Source organism: Erpetoichthys calabaricus, chromosome 6, assembly GCF_900747795.2.
Source record: "Erpetoichthys calabaricus chromosome 6, fErpCal1.3, whole genome shotgun sequence".
Lineage (NCBI taxonomy): Eukaryota > Metazoa > Chordata > Cladistia > Polypteriformes > Polypteridae > Erpetoichthys > Erpetoichthys calabaricus.
In genome coordinates, this window is record NC_041399.2 from 50,047,618 (window position 1) to 50,070,205 (window position 22,588).

A 22,588-nucleotide genomic window follows, 5' to 3' on the forward strand; every position below is an offset into this window, starting at 1 on the left:
ATTAATAAATACACACACACACGTACTAGAATGACTGAAAAGAAAGAAAACTTCTAACTTGGCAATTACAGTCACAGAGAATGTGTCACAGTCCCTGCACTGTGAAGAACTCTATATAAAAATAAGGTGAACTGAATTGAACAGAATGCAGTCATGTACTTTCTGATTGATTTCAGACCACTATCTTTAAAAGGACTGCTCAAGCTGCCACTGTGAATTAAATTAAATCTGGGTGAGGTAGGAGGCCTGTTTGTCCTGTGTCCAGCAGTGGGAAGAAGAAGCAGGAAGCTGATTTTTCAGAGTGGCCTACTCTGCTCAAGTAATTATGCTTTCCCGCCTACTGTTGACACAAGAATTGTGGCTGCTACTCTTGACAATATTGTTACTGATGACACCTTTACAAATACCATGAATTTCTTCATGAACTATCCTGTGCCACCTATGCCCAGGGGTCCAGGAAAATTGTTCCTGTCCTAATGTCAGTTAATATGTAAACCCAATATCCTAGAAATCTTATCACTATTCATCACTGGACAATGACCAGACCGATTTAAAAGTAGTTTACTAAGATGGTAATGATGGGATATATACACTAATATAATGTATGGAGTATTACAGTAACCAACTTTAGAATAACTATAGAGTAGTTGTATAAATCTTATCATGTGTAATAAGCTATTTATTTATTCAAAAGTACCATTGTAAATGACTTTTTGCATGAATTCTTGATTCACAGACATAGACTTCAGTTGTATAATACCTCTCCTACAGTGCTTTTTAACACTGAAAGAATTACTTTATATACCTAAGTGTAGAAGCAAACTTAAATGTCCTCTCTTTAAAATACACTTTTTATTGTACTAAATACATTAACCAACATATCAGAAAAAGAGAACTAAATTATTAATATTGTACTTCAGTAAGTGTTATGCATCTCTTAACCCTAATTAGCATACAAAATTATACATAAACAAATTAATGTACAGTAAAAGTATTCAACTCATATGATCTGCTCTTCCTGTTAGTGGTATTACCTACATATCAATATTTTTACATTTGCTTAACTACAATAAACTGTGGTAGTTTTAGTTAGTGATATTTAGGAAATAGATAAAATAGCAGCAACAGTAAAATAATCAGTAAATTAGACTTAATGCAAGAAAATGCTTGAATCTTTAATTGCATAATTCACATATTTCACGAATGTTGTAAACTTCTTTAACAGGTTTGACCACCCTAACCTACTCTCACCTCGGAGTACTGCACCCTCCACCCATCCTTCTGCTGGCACCAGCATAGGAGAGAGTTTCCCCCCTCCCACAATTACAGCAGCCCAGGTAAGCAGAGAGCTGAGGAGACTTCGTGCCAGCAAAGCAGTGGGTCCAGATGGAGTATCGCCACGACTGCTGAAGGCCTGTGCGCTGGAGCTAGGGAGTCCTCTACAGTGCATCTTCAACCTTAGCCTGGAACAGTAGAGAGCCCCAAGGCTTTGGAAAACATCTTGCATCACCCCAGTCCCAAAGGTATCACGTCCTAGTGAGCTGAATGACTTCTGGCCTGTCGCTCTGACGTCACATGTGATGAAGACCATGGAGTGACTGCTGCTTCACCACATGAGGCCACAGGTCCGCCATGCCCTTGACCCTCTGCAGTTCGCATACCAGGAGAAGGTGGGAGCGGAGGATGCCATCATCTACATGCTACACCGATCCCTCTCCCACTTGGACAGAGGCAGTGGTGTTGTAAGAATTATGTTTCTGGACTGCTCTAGCGCTTTCAACACCATCCAACCTCTGCTCCTTAGGGACAAGCTGACAGAGATGGGGGTAGATTCATACCTGGTGGCATGGATCGTGGACTATCTTACAGACAGACCTCAGTATGTGCGTCTCGGGAACTGCAGTTCTGACATTGTGGTCAACAACACAGGAGCACCGCAGGGGACTTTACTTTCTCCGGTCCTGTTCAGCTTATATACATCAGACTTCCAATACAACTCAGAGTACTTCCACGTGCAAAAGTTCACTGACGACATTGCTATCATGGGCTGCATCAGGAGTGGGCAGGAGGAGGAGTATAGGAACCTAATCAAGGACTTTGTTAAATGGTGTGACTCAAACCACCTACACCTGAACACCAGTAAAACCAAGGAGCTGGTGGTGGATTTTAGGAGACTCAGGCCCCTCCTGGACCTCGTGATCATCAGAGGTGACTGTGTGCAGATGGTGCAGACCTATAAATACCTGGGAGTGCAGCTGGATGATAAATTGGACTGGACTGCCAATACTGATGCTCTGTGCAAGAGAGGACAGAGCAGACTATACTTCCTTAGAAGGCTGGCGTCCTTCAACATCTGCAATAAGATGCTGCAGATGTTCTATCAGACGGTTGTGGCGAGTACCCTCTTCTACGCAGTGGTGTGCTGGGGAGGCAGCATAAAGAAGAAGGACACCTCACGCACGCCTGGACAAACTGTGAGGAAGGCAGGCTCTACTGTAGGCATGGAGCTGGACAGTTTGACATCTGTGGCAGAGCGACGGGCGCTGAGCAGGCTCCTGTCAATCATGGAGAATCCACTCCACTAAACAGTGTCATCTCCAGACAGAGGAGCAGCTTCAGCAACAGACTGCTGTCACTGTCCTGCTCCACTGACAGACTGAGGAGATCATTCCTCCCCCACACTATGCGACTCTTCAATTCCACCCGGGGGGGTAAACGTTAACATTATACAAAGTTATTGTCTGTTTTACCTGCATTTTTATTACTCTTTAATTTAATATTGTTTTTTTATCAGTATGCTGCTGCTGGAGTATGTGAATTTCCCCTTGGGATTAAGAAAGACAGAATGAAAGAATCTATCCATCCATCCATCCATCCATCCATCCATCTAATAAGTCTCACTTGAGTTACTCACATACTCTTACCTTGTTGCCATAGTGTGAACTGGCCCCATTCACCTTTCTCTCTGAGGTTTTCATCCTCAGGTAAAAACATGCCACTTTCTGAGTCCATTACCGCAAGAGCTTCATCTCGAATCATCCTCCAGTTTCTCTCCAGAGCCTGTGAAAAGTTGAATTTTCAGGATCAGATTGTTATTTCTTTAATATTCATATAGTAAAAATATTAGATATGGAAAAACATAAATCATGTGTGACTAAGAATAGATACTTAAGGAAGAATTTGACACACATACTTAACAAGAAATTAATTTAATCTCTAGATTATTTTTAGATTTCTTTATGAATTTCCTGGAAATTTTTTTTCATGTTTATGATTATTTTATTATGGAGAGATGCATTAAATGTCCCTTGTTAGATTATGCTGCATGTTCATTTCAATATTAAAATGACATATAAACCACAAAAACAAGTTACATATCAAATATGGCAGACGTTTAATTTATTATCTCTTAATCTAAGAGCAAATCAGTAGTGCTTAATAACTTAGAAATATTTTGTTAAGATTATTGATTAATGTAAATTTCTTTCCTTAATTTACAGATGCGTATTAATGGGTGACTTTAACATCTATGACAGTTTAATTATTTTTTCTTGATTCTACAGTGAATGCTACATTATGTTTTCGTGCTATGAATGTGCACATAAGGTGGCACAGTTGGACAGTGTGGGCGGCTGTTACACTACAGAACCAGGGATGTCAATTTCCATATCTGAAAGTTGCATGTGCAAATTTTTTGTGGTCTCTCTATGTTTACATGGACTTTCTTCTGGACACAAAGGTTTTTCTCACACATTCTAAACACATGTTGGTTAATTACAAATTTCAAATTAATAACTGTGTGAGTGTATGAAAGTCGCTACTTTGATGGGTTTGGCTTTCCCCATAATCTTGAATTGGGTTAAATTTGTTTGAGAATGTTAGGTTATATTAGGATTTTCCAAGTTTATCCCTGAAGGGGCCACAATGGTTGCACATTATATTTTCTATCCCAATTTATTAATTAGTAGCTAGTTATTGCTGCTGAAACAATTATGAGTCAAACAACAGTTTTATGCTTCATTTTAGTTAACTTGCTTGTTAAAATTACCAACTCGCATTTGTTTCATTTTCAGTCTTAAGTAATTGCATTCACAATTTTTACTTTGTTTTTTTTTTAATCAGCTACCAACTAATAATTATATGGTAATGTAAAAGAGCCCATCTGTTCATCATCTAACCTGGTCCACTTTATATCTCTGTGTGTTCACTATGAAGGATCTGTTTTAATAAAATATTTGGAAAGAAATGAAAGAGGACTGACAATAAGGACTGAAAATTACTAATCTGCTCTGAGCCACAAATTATTTAGACAATATCTTTGGAACGTAAACATCTACAATATACCACAACTTTACATGGCAGAATGAAAATGCTAGCAAACCATAAAATTAAATAACAAGCCCTGTCATCAGTAAGTTTTGACTTCTAATTGAACAATTCTGCTGAAACAAAACCATTCCAGTTCTCCACGACTGAACTTGGAAATCCTTATATCCCCTAATGTCCATATATAAGTTTTAATAATACAGCAATGCACACTAGATCAACTTTTCAAACAAACGGTCTACAATATATGAGACAGACTACAATACATGAGACAAGAAGGTGATTTATTAGTAACATTATGAAATTAATTATAAAAAATAGGTCAACATTGGCTATAATTGGAATTTGGTATCATTAAGGTAATGCATTCATTCTTCTATAACAAAGCAGTTACCATAGAGACCAATGCACTGGAAATACATACTGTAGCAATGAACAAAAAATGGAGCATGGTAAAGCTATTTTGTCAAACGTTACCCAACTAATTTATAGTGTGAGATTAACAGTAGAATAATGTATGGCCAAGGATACTTTTATGTCATTAGCAAATTATCTCACTGCCTTTTGAAATGTTTCATTTCTCTTTTAACAGTTTGTCCATACACTAATAGTATATCAAAGTTAAGTCAAACAACTTTCACTTTCCCACTATAGTAATACTTTCAGCTTAAGCCAAATTTCTCTCATTCAAAAGCAGAAATATGATTGAAAATGTAAATAAACTAATTGTTGTCTGTCTCCACAAATTGTTTGACTCTGAGAATCTGCATGTATTTTTTTGTAAGTCTGAGGCAAGCTCTATTGTTCTTATTACAAAGTTGTGGTTTCCACTTCACTATTTGTCTTTCTGATTATTAAATCAAAGCACTGACCTTAAATAATGCTAGAATAACTTAAGAGATCCCTAAATGTTGTTTATGAATTGCTGTTGAGGAGATTTTTGACAGTATATTCACTTCTGTATCCAGCTGCCCTTTGGACAATATGGTCATGCTTGTGGGTTATTTTCTCACCAGATCCTAAGAAATGGATTTCAAAAACCGCATAAAATGACTGAAACTAATAACACTTTTGGGGGGATTTCAGAACTTTGTTTTAATAGTGACTTGATATGCTTTTACAGCCTGTGCTCTGACAACGTCGCTTTGACGTTAAGGGTCAAAATTAGTTAGACACATTTTGGACTGGGCCAGCATAAATTGGTCTTGATTTTTAGCCACAAGTATTCAATCAATTGAAACCAATATCCCTTTAAAATGTTGTGCTCACAAAGCAGAGGTAATTTTTTGACTCTAGAGCACTACATGTTTGAAAATGCTGTATATAAAAAAATGAAAACACTGGTGCAATATACAGCTACTACAATATCTGACTAAAAAATTTGGCAATATTCACTGCGAAAAACATGGCATATATAAAAAATCAAGCAGGTGGCAAATGTCTATTTTGTGACACTACATATGTGCAGCACTTACAGTATAATTCCATTTTAGTTACTAAATGGGTACTGATTCTATGTTTGTATATTCACCATTGGTTACTAATTTCAACACTTGCATATTATGCCTCATTACATTTTTATTTTTATACATATTTGTTAATATTACTATTACACCTGACTTGCCCTAAGCTTTCCAGAACTCTACATAAACTGGTTTTAAACAGTTCTTGGCTATAACCTTCAATGAAAAAGGATGTGTACAACAGTGAGGATGATTGTATCTACATTGATTCCAATATTTACAACAAATGATTGGAGAACAGTACAGATTTTTAAAGAAAAATAATTTTGGCTAGCGCCATTTTTAAAATCATTTACAACTTTTTTTATTAGGTATCAAAATATTAAAACTAATTACTTTTGCAGAAATTTAGAAAACTATTCATGGAAACAATGGGAAAATGCATTCAATATTTACCTATTAAGGTTGCTGAAGAGATGAGGATTTTTTCCCTAATATTTAAACAGTCAGTAATCCAATTTAATGGATTCATAATTCACAAATATAGAAACAAAACAACAGACATTAGATACGCTGCATTAAAAGTCAGTAAAATACCTTCACAAGATCTGTGTAGCCTGTATCTTTAGCAGTCCACCAAGGCTGAGCTTTGAGACCATTTACATTGTAGAGGGATCGCTGCCACACAGATGCAAAATGTCCTCTTTTGTGTCCAATTTCATACCATTTGTAGGCCTAGGAAACAAAATTGATTTTACTGGGTTACATATGCATAAATTAAAAGAACACTTTTTTTTTGCTATCCACCTATTTTTCTGACTTGCTTGTACTAAACAGAGTCTAGGTGAAATGAAGAAAAACCTATCAAGACAACAGGAACTTATTCAGAGTGGGCCCAAGTAAGTAAATTCATAAAATAATACTGTACAATAATTAATTTTGCAGATTAATAACACAGTTTTATGAATAGTTTCCTACATATAGTGGTCTTTACAGAGTCAAGTGTATTCATGCAGTACTTTGGAAAGAATACCAGATAATTACTAGAGTATACTTTGTTGTTGTTACTAAAAAGGCTTAAGTTATAAGAGGTACATCAAGAAACTGAGATATTTATTTTAATACATTGTTATTTTTCATGGTACCACAGAGTGGTGAAATGTTGCATGTTAGTTGGACATGAAAACGAGAATTTCACTTTACTCTGTACATGTGGCAATGCAACTACTATTGCAATAAACCAAAATGGCTTTGTGGCTTGACGTCATATAATTAACAACACAAAAAGTCATTTTGAGTAAAATCACAAGGTGTTACTTATTCTAATTATAATACTGAATCTTCAGATGCAAGGAGAATTATTTATATTAAATAAAATTACATTTAACTAACCATATGTATAATATAAACAATCTGAAATTAAAGAACTTCTTTGTACAATGTTATCAATTAGTTCATTTTTATGATGCCATTGTATATAATTTTCTTAATACAAAAAAGAATAATAAAATGAAATGCAAACTGAGTAAATTGATTGTAATTATAACCACCCTGCAATATTTATAACATTCAAGAAAGTTAACTTCATAATTTTTATTTTATGTTTCGTACTTCTTTGTCTCCAACTCTTTGCAAAGCGTCACCTAAGTGAAAGTAAAAGCGCCCATCATCAGTGCCAGGATGACCAGACTCCAGCCCTTCCTAAAAGTAAAAATAAAATGTTGATAAAGTTGGATGGAACATTAATATTGCCTTTATATTAAAATATTGTAAAGAAAAAATATTTCCATTTCAGGCACTAAATAGGTTTTTTTCTAAGCATATAATATTGCTATATACATATTAAGATTAAAATTATAAATAGTATGGTATATTTGATTGTACTTACTTTAAACACTAACAGAAAACAATACAAAAAAGAACACAAATGTAAATACAACATTCCGGAAAGGAAAACTATATTTATTGAAAGAGAACAAGTCATTAAATTTTAATGTGAAATCAATTGTGAAGTAATAATGCCCCAACAGCATTTTAAATTTCAGAGTACACCTTGAAACTGGCCTGACAGTCTGAATGCAAGAAAGGCAGTAAAAGAGTATGAGAAAAGCTAGATACAGCTGCCATGTTAATTGTTTTTTATTAATCAAATTCCAATTAAACATGACAGAAAATTAATTTTGCAGTTATGCAAAGTTTGCAGGTTGCCTTTTGGACAATCAGTGTCAACGTGCACAAGTCCAGCTATCATAAGCATCTTACATACAGTGCTGGATAAACAGATATATAGTAGAGTAATAGACCATTATATCAGACTAATGTCAGCTTCGCAAACTTTCTTACAGAAATAATTGTTACATATACAAAAAAAAAAACCCCACAAAATACACTAAAATGTTTATGTTCTTACTATTTATAAACTTTCGGTTCTTTGTGAAGGTGTTTTTGGCTCATGTAATCTGATTATGCAGCTTCTCCTATGCTTTGTGTGATCACATGTTGCCAACAATAAGCCATGTGCCATGAGACTGGCTGTTTCTGTCCCCTGTGCTGGCACAGGATACTGCCACTTCTTGTGTGGTCCCTGCTAACTGTGATTAATTGCTCTTTGACAACAGGACTGCACAAAATCACTGGATGCTGAAACACAACATGTGCAGTACACTTTTACTCATTACACCTTTGTCAAATTAAAATGCAATCAACTTATTTTACTGGAAGTCTGACATCCACTGGTGTGTTCACTGTCATCCTGTTTTTGCCATCCATGACCACCAATGCCATAAGCATTTTTAGTACAGGAAACAAGATGAATCCAACAGTCAAAAACAAACATAGCAAAAATAACATTACACAAAACCACACACCACCATTTACTTTGCTGGGTGGTGGATACATTTTTCTAGTAGAAGAAAAAAATCTGTTTACCTGCATGGATAGATTCAATAAAGCATTCTAAGAATTCAATAGCAGAAAGGATTTATTTTCATTACTCCTTAATTTATACTTTTTGAATATAATATTAAGCATTTTGGTGAATGTGTTAATGTCTTGCCTATATTGTGTGGTGACACACAATTTTTAAGATACTTTTTTCGTGGCTAACCAACTACTAAAATAATTCCAAAAAGAGGCCAGTATATAATGGTCCTATACCACCTGTTCCCTGAGTATACTATATCTGTTACATAACACTATAATATCAATGCCGTATACATTACACAAATATACACATTTACAACAACTGCTAACAATGAGTAATTAAGATGGCCTTTAATAATGAATGATGGTTAATTACTAGGGACTTATGCATGTTTGCATGAATTTTTAAGTCTACGCAGAATGTGGTTTCCTACTAACACTAGGAGAATCATGATTGCATTTGTTTTCTTCTTGCCTAGACTAATTCTGCAGCTCAGGGAAAAGTTTAGGATTAGTCATTATATATGTTGCTTGAGCATATATATATTACATATTACATACATATATTTTCTGTAGGAAAGATTCCTACAGATTTTTGCTTAAACCTGTTTTTAGGAGTAAGGAGCAGAGGGTCTTATTAGCCTTGACACATGTATGGAAATCATTTTTTTTTTTTTTGTCCAATGAGTGCAAGCTTCAAATTGTGCCGAGAAAAAGCTATAGGAATTTAAAAGATAACTGCATTCTTTAAAAAATGAGAAATTTAGTATATAGAAGTTAACACAGAATGTGAGCTTGATTTAAGGTGACACTCTTGCTAATTTTGTAAAAACTAGTTGATTATTGGCTTGGATGAACACACACAAACATATAAAGTTACGTCTAAGTTTAACTTTCAGTATAATAAATGAATTAGAATGAATAAAAAAACTGAAAACAATGCAGCATGATACATGTTGAAAGTATTTGTATTATTATCCATGTATGAGATAATGGCAGGGGGCACTATTAAGCGTCTGCAAAGGGTCAGTAAGTTGGCTATCCCTGACCAGGGACATCAGTTACAGCTTATTGTCTGCACATGGATAAATTGTGGAAGGCAATGAACTAGACTGTGTACACATGAAAATAAAAGTGTGCAAAATATGTTAATACTAATGGTAGTAAATATTGTTAAAAACAATCTAGATGAATACAGACACAGAATGAATTCCATTAAAGCACTTCATTAATGGTGGGCTGCTAAGAGATTTAGCAATTTATAGCACAGGTTTCTTGCGAGTCTTACCTTTAAATAAGGGATACTTTCAGCAATAAGATTTTCTGCTTTAAGGATAAACCCGTAATGAACCTTTGCAAATCCATCATCTGGTGAAACAGCAAGAACCTATTTACAAATGTTACAAAAGATGATACTTACTATTTTGTTTTCAAACAAACATGACTAACAGTGACACAAAAATAAACTGTTTTTTGTTAAACAAACACACCTCTTCATATGCTTTTTTGGCACTCTTATTGTCTCCCAAAAGAAGAAAGCCAACTCCAAGATCATTCTTGAGAGACACATCATCAGGGAAAAGTTGTACTAATTTTTCAAGTGTAACTAGTGCTCCTCGAAGACGTCCTGAAGAAGGAAAAAGACAAATTATCAAAAAAACATATACTTATGCATCATTTGCTTCCTACAGTATGTTTTAATTCTATATTTGCATCATACTCAAATCATAGCCAAATAGAAGTTCTCATTGTCTGACAGGCTAACCATCAAATTAATACAGTGACTTCTGATCATGGAGTATGGATTCAGTAGTAGAAAAGTGATGCCAGTTACTGAAATAAATAAATGTTCATTTGGTAAAAGTACCCCTAAATGGTTGCAGCCGAAAGAAAAAGAAGACTTCTAGAAAAGGAAGAAACAATGCCAATCTGAAAACATAAAGTTGTAATTTAATATTGCATTTAATCTTGTAACATTTTTAAAGAAGTACAGTACTTCAACTAGTCAAAAAGAGACTGCTTGATGGCCGATAGTCTCAATAATAATATCATGCTCAATAACACTCATTATGTAAATTGACTACTGTGCCCAGTAACATAAGAGCAATGTTAAATGTATTAAAATGTCAAATTTTTAATATTTTATTTTTCTTCTGTACAAAATAAACTATAATTTCAAGCAGAGAAGAATTTTGCTCCTGTTGAAAACACTGGTGAAATATAGTATATATTAACTGCTACAAGACTTTTAGCATGCTCAACTTTCCTTGTCAACTGTTGAAATAACCCATTTTGGAACTGCAACTCATAAGGGACAGGTAGAAAAAAAAACTCAGGATATGGTCAGCTCATGAAGTGCTGCAGTAACACCTTAAATGTAAAGTGTATACAGTACATACCATAAAGAGTATGAGGGAATTAAAACAACTGAGATGCGGCAAAAATACTACATGTTAATGTGTAACAAGCTTTGCATTCTGTAGTGTTCAGTTATTTCAGTGAAGAATTGCAATTCCAGCTATGAGTTTTACACATTTTTTGAAAACAGACTAGATAATAAAAGGCAGTAAATTATTGTATCGAAGTTAGTTGTAAAATTGATATTTGGCAAAATGTTAAAGGAGCGCCCCCTTGAATATTTTGTAGAGAAAAGGAGTTTGGTGGAGAATGACTTAAACTACAAACTGCCTTGTAAAGAAGGGGTACAGGGTACACAATGCAGTAGGATAAAGGTTTTGAACAGATAACTCAGCATTGGGTGGGAGACTTAACGTCTGGCAAATTTTGCAACAGCAATACATTTTAAAATGCACTACAAGTAGACAGTTTTTTAAATTTTTGATGCCAACGATCAATTATCAATTTGTTAGTCATCTGAACACATCTGTAATACTCCTAGAAATATGTACCATTTATTTGATAAACAAACTCAAAAATGAATCTGGACACCATAGCTAACATGTGAAGCAAGCAAATGTCATTGACAATGTCACCAATGTTGGCACTATTTACAAAAAATTCTTCAATTCAACACTACATGGTCCACTAGCAATTTTGTAACAAGAAAAATAAAAGTGTGAAACCAGCCACCACTTAAAATTGCACCTAATTAAAACAAGGCCCAGAGGACAGCAATTGAAATTATTTTAGGACTACGAGTTATGAGAAGGGATCAAAAGAATTAATCATTTCAAATTAAACAAATACATTGAGGGCCTAAATAATGGTTGTGTTCTTAGTACTGCTGCCACATAGTTCCAGAGTTCTGGTATTAAATCCTGGGCTTGGACTTTCTCTATCTAAAATGTGTATGTTCTTTCTCTGTACCTGCAAAGCTTTATCTCTGCATACTCTTGTTTTTCCTCTTATATCCTAAACAAATAACCTGTTTAGTTAAATGGTAATTCTATTATGTGGGGACGTGCAAGTGGGCTCTGCAGTAGACTAATGCCCTGGGCCAGGCCAGCTCCTCCTTTGCACATAATACTGCCAGTATCAGCTATGGTGCATATTGCATTAATAGGAATTGCTACAATTTACGTGGTGTAAGTAGGTAAGATATAGTACCTTTTTTAACATTATAAAACATTTTTTTTATAAATGTAAAGAGAAACTTATAAGCAAACTGATACATTATGATGTTTCTAAATGAGTAAATTCTGTAAGTCATGCTATTATATCGAACATTTCTGTACACTGAAAGGAAATTAAAATTCATCTCAAATAATTTTTAGCTTGTCAATGTAATTGTTTCACGCAAAACAGGACATTTTCACTGATTTAAATGATCTATACAAGAATGTCCACCTCAAGAAGAACAAACCAACTACAGAGACAAACATTAGAAAATATATTAGATATAATAAGAGATGTGGATTAAAAACATTTAATAACTCAGATTTTAAAAGTTTTATTTGGTGGAATTTTATTTGTAAAAAAGAATAGTTAATATTACCCAAGAACTGCTGTCTCTCAGCTTTCCTTTTAAGTGTCAATTTTACAAGGTCAGATGGTGCATTTGGAAGTTCTGCAACCTCACCATAGGTATTAATGGCAGTTTTAAGAGCCTCATTGCTCCTTAGCTTTTCAGCCAAGTCATCTTGTGCCTGAAATAAAGTTAAAAGTATTTTATGAGTGATGTAAGTATTATGAAAACTTAACTTACAAAACAGTTCTGAACAACCTTTAGCTTATGAGCCATATTTTACTCAATCACTCATATATGGTTCTTTTGGTTTACAATATTCACAACCACATTGGGTTCACCCTCCAGCACTACACTGAGTGTCATTTCGTTTGACTGCCTCTCTGATGAAGCAAATAAAAGATGTCTACAGAAAAACAGAAGCAGTAAGATTTGTAGAAGGCAATTCCAAAGAGAACCTCCAACCCCAACAGTCTAAAGGATCAGATTCATCAGCCATCTAGGGTCTCAAGTATAAACTTGATAAGCATTATTATTTTTTGAGTGACCAGTATTTTCAATTGTATAATTAAAACCATTCAAACAAACAAAAATAAAATAAAAACCTTCTCTGAAAATATGCCTAAAAAAATGTAGATTTCAGTAGCAACCTATCAACTTATCCAAATTATTTTCCAGAAATAACTGGTGGAGACTTTTGCCCCATATCCACCAGACATGAATGGTATTTGCCTTGGCTTCACTTAGTATGTAGGCATTTGCTATATAGTAAATGTAAGCAATTCCCAACTCAGCAGTAGCACTACACTTGAGCTTGTATGAAGCTTTTTTCTGGATCAAGTTTAATTGCTTGTACATTTAGTGTATTGTCAAAGAAACTAGTTATTTATTTATTTATTTTTTACATGTGACATTTATTTATGCTGGAAAAACATATTAAAGAAATACGGTGTTTTCACATTTATTAGATTCCTAAAATGTAATATTTTGCAGATCTACCGGAATATTCAAGTGGATGTGTTAAGTGCCACAGAGTGAAAGCAAAATGAACTCAGAGTTAAAAGAAAGCCTTGGTGTAGGGAGGACAGGCGTGGAAGAGAAATCATATTTAAAATGCTGCATTGTTCCTTTGCAGTTTCCATTTCTATCTACTGCAGACGGTCATAACTGACTCTTAAACAAGAGCACATTTGTATTGCACAGTCACCTTTGGAGTTCTGACTGCTTCCTCTTCGCTTGATTCTGATTTTACTGGTTAACTATGGTGCGAGGCTTGGCTTCCCATATTTTTTTCCTCAAGAGCAAGCTGAGTCATTAAAAATCTAATGTAATAACTTTCTCCACCCAAACCAACTGTGAACTAAGTACATTTTCACTCAGTGTCATACATTCCAACAATCAAGCTGAAACGACAATAACCAAGACTATCCCACAGTAACTCATCCTGTTACTATAACAGGTGATCCTTGTCAAGAAACTATCAGGTTTTTTTGTACACATTCCATCTAGCAAAGTCATTCTGAATATTACATCCATTGTCTGATAATATCACACCAGTGAAGAATAAGCCATTTTTTGCCTCCTGCAGAGAGAGGGCAGTGGCAAGACTGAGGCCTGTGTCATGTGTGGTGTGCAACTTTATCAATGTCCACATGTGGGTGAATTTTTATGGAATCTTCTGCAATTTACATAGAACATCAAAATGTTAGATTTTATTGACTTAGCTTCTTCACTTCAGCTTCTGGAATAATCAGGAATGGGGTTAAATATTCAAATAAGGCAGTGTAAAGATTGAGAAACAGCAATCCTTCTGTTTACTTCAGATACGTAGGCCACCAAACCTAAGTACGCCTATGACAGTGTCGGCTGGCTCCACACTCCTGTCACGACTGGGAACCTCTTGAACCTGTAACCATCACATACACATAGCAAGGGGTTGGTACAAACTGTGAACAGTGCTTTTATTAAAAATCCGAAAAACAAAAGAGTGTTCAGAAGTCTTCAATAAATAAATAATCCAATAAAAATGAAGTGCTCATGGAGATTAAAAACAATTCAAATAAATATATCCATAAAAGCGAGGTTAAATTCCTAAGACGTTAAAAGGTTCTTTAAAATTCAGTCCCCGGTGCAACCCTCTAAAATCCATGTCTCCTCTGCTTACCTCTCATGAGGCCTCAGAGCAGAGGAGATACCTGCAAAGCGAAACACACTCATGCACACCCACACCCAATTGGTACCTGCACTTTCTTGGGAAGTTATTGTTTATTTAAAATTTACCTGATGCCATAGACCATCTTTCACAATGCCATTTGCAAATGTGCTTGGTATCACCCATGCACTACATGCATTTTCTCCAGTGGGCAAGCAGTAGAAGTATATTAAAAGCAATTAATAACTCAATTATTACATACCTGAGCTTTACCATATCTCGCTCTAGGACTGTGAGGGTACCTGATGACAAGATCTTCAAATGCTCGCACTGCATCTTCTATTCGTCCCTAGTAAAAATAAATAACTCAGTAATGTACAGTACAATAAGGATATATGGCTACATGCAATCAGAGGCCAGGTTTCTTTATACTATTGCATGTATTTCAAATAAACAGCATTTAACTGTTTTCCTCACTGCATTATACTTTGCAAGACTGATATACACACAAAAAGTATAAAATGTTTTTATTTTGCTATTTATGATAAACTATGGAGCATTATCAGCTGTTGTATGAGAAGATTAAAAACAAAGAGATAGCGGACAAACTATACATCTTTTAATATGAAGCCCTTTTCTATAATTATTTTCTATCTGCATGAAGCCCTTTTCTATAATTATTTTCTATCTGCAATATAAAGTGCTGTCAAAGGATAAGACAAAACAAAAAGTTCAGGAGTTGCATTCTCATCTTATGTTTTTCCTCACTGGATAGATTACAACACTGAAGCAAGCATACTTCAAAGAGCTTATTTGCATATGATGAATCATATCAAACAGAACGCTTTCAAGAATTTATGATCATACACATAAATCAATACTTCCTTTGAATTGTTTATAGGAAACTGACTTTGAACCTCACACTTTGCAGATACAAAGAAAAGCATAGTGATTGGTATCATTTTGTATTCTTTGAGCTATGTTAGAAAAAGAAAAAGGAAAAAAAAAACCCACCTTCTTTCTGAGCTTTTCTGCTTCATCTATCTCAGCTTTAATAGTTTTGTCAAATTTATTCAGCAGTTTGGGTTTCTTCTTTTTTGCTAATTAACAACAATAGCAAAATTAAAAAGAATAAAAATACTGAGCTAGTTTCTACATGCATATAAGTAAATAATTTAAAAATTGAAAAATATCAAGTTAATGTGGTAGAGAAAAATAAGCAGAACACGGAATGTTTTATTTAAAAAAAAAAAAAAAAGCATAGAGGAAGGAAATCAAAAAATAAGGATTTTTTTTTAGCAAAGTCAGTTTTTTAACATTGTAACAGATGGCAATTTACTAAAATGCACTCATAAACTAAGTGTTCTGGGGGCAAATATTTATTGTACTAATGACCATTTTGGCTCAGGAGTGCATTATCATAACAGGGTTGTGCTTTATAAGTCCAAAGAGTTCTCTCAACATTGTGAAATTAACAAGAAAAAAGGTTTTATAATGTTGAGTACTTCAATTACACTTAATTGTTGCAAGCAAAGCTGCTATGATATAATCCCTTTCAAATGTGAACTGCTTTTAACAGAATAGTTTTTTTTTTCTTGACCTTGTACCTTATTTTTTGTTTCCTAGAAGTCAATGAAGTTTCTATTAAAATTATATCTTAAACAAAAATTCCCTTGCTGCAGTCACTTCACTTAATCATTTATTTACCAATAATATTGCAGGGTAAATTAAAATGCCTTTAAGGTGACAGACATACTTGGAGAAAAGTCAGGGTACGTTAGACTGGAAGTGCCACGATTTGAGACATCACTTTACCTTTTAAGGAATGTGTCTAAGGGCACAGTAATAGCACTGGAACCACATTTCAAGATTGGAGCTGCCATATGTCTGTGTCTTGTTCAATTGGTGGAGAGTGGATTTTCATTGAGCAGAGAAGAAAACTTAATTTGCTTAAATGCATTTTACAACAATAAAATTCTTATCAAAGATGATTGCAGCTTCAAGAATGATAAAACTAAACAAGATATTGGCAGTAATGCTGTGGTCTCATTTTGCTTCAGTTACTGTAATTCCTTTTTCCATGAATACACAGACAGGCCTCTGTAGTAGTGCATTTTAAAAAAAGAAAACCAGGAGAATTTCAATTTAAAAAGATATCAGCCTCTGTAGTCTTTACAGGAGAACTAAGCCAGTGTGCTGCAATGAAGCAGGAACAGGAACAAAGATCTCAATCTGAGCAGTATACAGCAAATAAGATCGATAATTACTATGCTATTGTAACCAATAGTATAATTAGTCATAGAGATAATCATGTGATTTTCCTGCTTTTACAAGTACTGACTTTACAGTAGGACATAAATTGTTCAGACACGTTAGAACACTCATTGACTCCAATATCAAACATTATTTATTTATATTAATGCTTTTATATGTGGTATTTATTAAAAAAAAAAAATAAAACCTAGGGATAAAGGATAAAATGCCTAGGGCTCATTCAAAACCTTAAGAGAAAATGATGAAAACTGTGCTTTAGATTGTGTCTCAAGAATGAAACTACAAATGTAAGGTAACCTATTTGCCTACTCAAACTACTAATGTCCTACTAAAAATTAAAGCACTTTTTTTTAAACCCAGTTGCTTAATTAGAAGCCATGTCTTGCTATTAACAGAACCTATTAACTTTTATGGCTTCTTTCTTTCTGCACATCAGGTTATTCTTATATTACATATTATTCCTTTCTGAACATATCATCCACATGAATTGTGGACCAGAACAGTTTAATTGTTTTTTATCTTCCAATTCTTTCAGAATTTTATGATGAGTACACAAATGTGTAAATCAGACCAGATTATATGGTGAACTGCAGGTAAAATAATGTTATTTGCATTTCATTGTTAATTAGCAGCTTCTAAAGAAAGAAATCTGGAGTGGTCTCCCCTAGACTTTCTCGTATACTCAGATATGGGGATGGATATTTGACGAGTAAACCGTAGGGCAATGATTATATTTTTATACTATGCACATGAAAGAACCATCAACAACAAACCAAATCAAATTAATAATATATTGAACAATTATTATAAAAGTAAAACTGAATAAAAAAAAAATCAACTACAGTATGTGTTCTGGTAAAGTATCACTTCCTGTTAGCAGAAATAGCCCAAAGGTTGACAGAAATCTACATTTTGTACCTAATATTTGAATGCAAAATTTGGTTTACCTAAGTGAAAGCATAATGAAGTTATCATGTTTACATACACACACACAAACAGACAAACACACAGACATAATTCCAAAAATGGTATTGTCGGACTAAAACATTGAGGTTAGGAGCACATGCTGATACAGCGCATTGCTGCACCCACCACATGACAAACAAACTCAGGATCCCAGATTAGGACCCGAGTGCAGCCATGCAACGTGTGAAACCTCAGCACCTCACTAGTTCAGATGGAATGGAACCAGTGTGAGGTTTTTTTATGGTGGCTGGAGTGCCAATTTTGCCACCAATCCCCAGGTTTTTCCCTGCAGGTTGGAGGACTTACATACAGGGCTAGATGCAGATTAATGCGTCATACCCAGGACGGATCTCAACATCAAATTTTTGAATGATTACAATACTTTCCCTATACTTTGTATACGAGAAAGTAAAAATAAGTAAAATCTGTGAATGCAGCTGTTTAAGACAAAAGCAGCATTTGAGGACTGGCAACCTGAATTAACCAAAATGAAGCACAAAAATGTTGCTTGAGAAATAATTGGCTTCTAACAAAGCACTTAGGTTGGAACAAAAACCTACAGTTCACTGTGACTCTCAAGGACAGAACTTGTAAACCCCTGCACTAAACTAATACTTAAGTCTGCATAGCTAGGAAGAGATCTGAGTGTTCAATAACAGCTTCATTTGTCTGCCTCTGTTTTGTTATATGATATCAGTGCAAGACCTCAAAGATTATCTTCTTCCAAAGTCATAGCTATAACTTGTGCCTTCCAAAGTCATAGCTATAACTTGTGCCAACAGAAGCAGTTTGCCATAGGTGATGCTTTACATTTACAGCACCACAGAAGCAGTTTGCCATAGGTGATGCTTTACATTTACAGCACCATTGCAGAACACGATGGGAACGCAATCCAAAACGAATATTACATTTTAAAAACTCCTTTGAGGGAACAAATCACATGCCTATAACACCACTGCAGATTTAGTAGGTGCAGACTACTGCCCCATATCTCAGATTCAGAGCATTGTGTGGAGTTATCTACCAAAATGCAAGGACAATGTAATTAGAGTAGAGACAATGTTTGTTGTGTGTGTTTTTTTTTTTTTTTTTTTGCACAAAAGGAGGAAAAGGGAAGGATAGTTTTTTATACTGCTGGGGCATTAATACACAGTAAAATTAAACAGTTGGTACACTTGCTTGATGAATAATGAACAAAATAACACTGCATCTTTATTATACATTTCTGTCACTAGCAGGGTGCTAGATACACTATACTATTTAGTACAACAATAACATTAAAAGTATTTTGATTGGCTTCACTTAAAAGGTTGTAAAATAAAAACTGGCTGAAGCATGTCAATAAACCGACACTTATTTTTATTCAGCTCTTTTTCCTGTACATTTGCATAATAAAAATGTAAATCCATCTGTCTGTATTTTCTTTAAACAGTGATGTTTTAAGGCACCTTGCCTTTGTTAAGTTAAAAGCTGTAGATGTGAATGCAATAAAGTCTAGTGATATTAGCACATTTAATTTCAGAAGTCCTGCAGAGGTAGGTACACTTCCATCTCTGTTTATCTTGTCATCTTTATATGAATTCATCATAAACATTCAGTAAAACACTGCAAATACTGTGTTTGGTAACTATTAGGTAATAAGCATGGTGCAGTAACTAAAGAACTGAGCTTTAAATCAGAAGGCAGCCAGTTTAATTTATGCAAATCAACCACTGTGCTGATTATTAAGCAACTAGGCATACAATATTTGGTACAATTATAATACTTACCTAGCATTGGTTATTGGCACAAATAAAGTGGGTCTCAACATCCTTTATATTTAATACGACATTTTAAAATCATGTGTCCCTGCTCAACCCAGCTGTGACCTTCATCTAATATACTGTATGTAGCACACACATGAAGTGAGAGAAATGCATATTAATAATTAATCCATAATTTAATAAACAACCAAGAAAAGTAACATTGCAACAATGCACGCTACGAACCGATCGCTGTAAACACTTTTTTAATGAGTTTTAAGCACAGGGAAAAACATGAACATTTGAAAAATCCGTAATTTAATAAACAACCAAGAAACGTAACGTTGCAACAATGCACGCTACGAACCGATCACTGTAAACAGAAGTGAAGTGGAGGTTAAAATCCAATAGAAAAAAGTCTTCAATAAATACAACGAGGTTAAAACAATGCTCGAATCAGTCTCTTTAAAAACAAGCCCAGTACATTCTTTAACTGCCTTCTCGGCCTTATGTGGCCAGCCCTCTCTCTCTCTCTCTCTCGCTTGCTCTTTCTCTCGCCCGCTGCACAGGGAATGCACAGGGAGAGACTGAACATGTGTGGAAATCATCGGCGTGTACGAACCGGAAGGGAAACTGGCTTGTTCGTCACCTGAGTGTGTGGTCATGAACAGATGTAAAAGTTTGGCGAACTTTTTGGTCGTAACCTGATTTGTACGTGGTCCGAGACATTCGTGACCCGAGGTTCCGCTGTACTGTTAGCAGTCACAATGACAATACAAGTTAGAATTTCATTGTAATCCATAGAGGTGATAATACTACTGCTATTAAATATTCTTAACTGAAATCTTTTTCTCTGTAATCCTTTTCCCACATACATGTCTGACTAATTGTACTTCTACTAGTGTTCAGAATGTAAAGAATAGTCAGTAGGTATTTTAGGGTTGAGAATAAAAGATAAAATGAAAAACATTTCAGCTAGTCATGTTATAAGGTTACAAGGTTTAAGTACTGCATGGGATATAAGTTATTATGCTCTTTTATTACACAGCCTTCAGTTTTGGTTTGGTCTGTCAGGTATCACACATATTGTAGGAAACCAATATTAATTTATCAGGCCATTTCCAACAGAGGGAAAAATTTCAACGACTGTGTTTATTCTGTTTTATTTGATGTTAAATATATTATTTCTGTAATGTACAGTATCAGTCTTTTAGCCACCACCTAGCACCTAATTTTAAAGCTTCTTTCCATTAGTGTACAAATCAAAAGTTATATTTTTAAAAATATTGTCATATAGTAACATGGAAAAATAAAATTATGTAGAAAATCTGCATATAGCACTGAATACTTTATTTTATTTCTGAATTCACGTGACAATTTAAAGAAATTTTTGCCTTCTATTATCTCACTGTAATACACTGAGGAGGACCATTTTTTCAGTTTTTGCCATCATTTTACAGTCAAATACAACTTCCCAATGTTTGAGCAACCAATGGCATTCTTATTTAGTTATGAAGTAAAAGCTATTGAAGAAGTTGAATACATTTTCCACATTGAGCAGACTGGGGTTTGGCCTGAATTTACCCAAACAAAACAAAAGAGAACTTCAAAGTTCTATTCAAATAAAATTTTACTCCCCTCAAGATTATCATGCTGGCCATTTCAAATTCACATCTTTAAGAAAGTACTATACTTTAAATTATTATGCTCTTTTAAAAATTTACAGATACATGGTAACATGCTTATTTCTATAGCATACTTGGTCTCTCATAATTTTAAGACAGTGCATCTATTTTTTTATGTTATTCACATTTTTGCAATTCATTTTAAAGCTAAGACTCTTTTATTACTCATTTAAGTTGATGTGCACTCAAAAATGCCACTAGCCCAGGGGCCCCCACCTTCCTTAATACAGCACTGGGCATCCTGGTATGCTTCACTGAGATTTTCAAATTTTCCCTGCATTGGTTACTATGTCATGGAGCCCAGTGTTTTGTTCATCTTTGCCATTTCTTCTGTGTGTATGCATCTACCCTAGGTTCTGACTGAATTTAAGAGAGAATCGAGAAAGCAGGTCCTGACCAAAGTATTATGGGAATCTGGACCAAACCACCAACTGATGTAGCTCAAGTGAAAACCTTTTCTGCTACTAGAAAGTACCTGGAATAAACACTGAGACTAACCAAACTAACTTGATTGACTGAATGGTCTACTGTCATATGAAATTTTTATTGTTGTTTTCACTTGATATGTAGCATTTTTTATTGACTTTCCTGAATATAGATTTTCCTTTTCAACATCTGGAACAATCTTAGGTCTTCTCTTTTGCTAGCTGCTACTTTCAAAGTTGTCTTTTATTGAAGAAACTAAAGCAGAAAGATTGGGTAAATCAGAGGGAAAATGAAACAGCAGATTTCATTCATTCATTGAATTATTAATAAATGTATAATTGTAATTTATGTTTGTGCCTTAAATATTTTTTCACTGTATTCAATCAAGTTTTATCCATTCATTCACCGACATATCTACTTATTAATAAACTATCTATCTATCTATCTATCTATCTAATCAAGTGCATTGATCTGGTCAGTTAGGTAGCTGAGGGGGTTGTTAATCAGTTTCAGCTGCTTGGTGTTAATGATATTGACAACAGGTGCACTAGAGGGGCAACAATGAGGTGACCCCCAAAATAGGAATGGTTTAAGAGGTGGAGGCCACTGACATTTTTCCCTCCTCATCTTTTCTGACCGTTTTCTCACTAGCTTTACATTTGGCTACGGTTAGTGTCACTACTGCTGGCATGAGGCGATACCTGGAC

General features: G+C 34.6%; 1 protein-coding gene across 3 annotated transcripts in view; it reads right to left on the bottom strand.

Annotated features, from left to right (window-relative positions):
- unm_hu7910 (un-named hu7910) overlaps positions 1-22,588 on the bottom strand; it is a 131,383-nt gene that overhangs the window by 19,386 nt on the left and 89,409 nt on the right. For all 3 annotated transcript variants that reach the window (XM_028803227.2, XM_051929166.1, XM_051929167.1), the window contains 8 exons: positions 15,803-15,888; positions 15,051-15,137; positions 12,667-12,817; positions 10,202-10,338; positions 10,000-10,098; positions 7,401-7,490; positions 6,387-6,524; positions 2,925-3,060 (listed from right to left, as the gene is read on the bottom strand). In XM_028803227.2, coding sequence (XP_028659060.1) covers positions 2,925-3,060; positions 6,387-6,524; positions 7,401-7,490; positions 10,000-10,098; positions 10,202-10,338; positions 12,667-12,817; positions 15,051-15,137; positions 15,803-15,888 — 924 coding nt within the window. The remainder of the gene's footprint in view (positions 1-2,924; positions 3,061-6,386; positions 6,525-7,400; positions 7,491-9,999; positions 10,099-10,201; positions 10,339-12,666; positions 12,818-15,050; positions 15,138-15,802; positions 15,889-22,588) is intronic.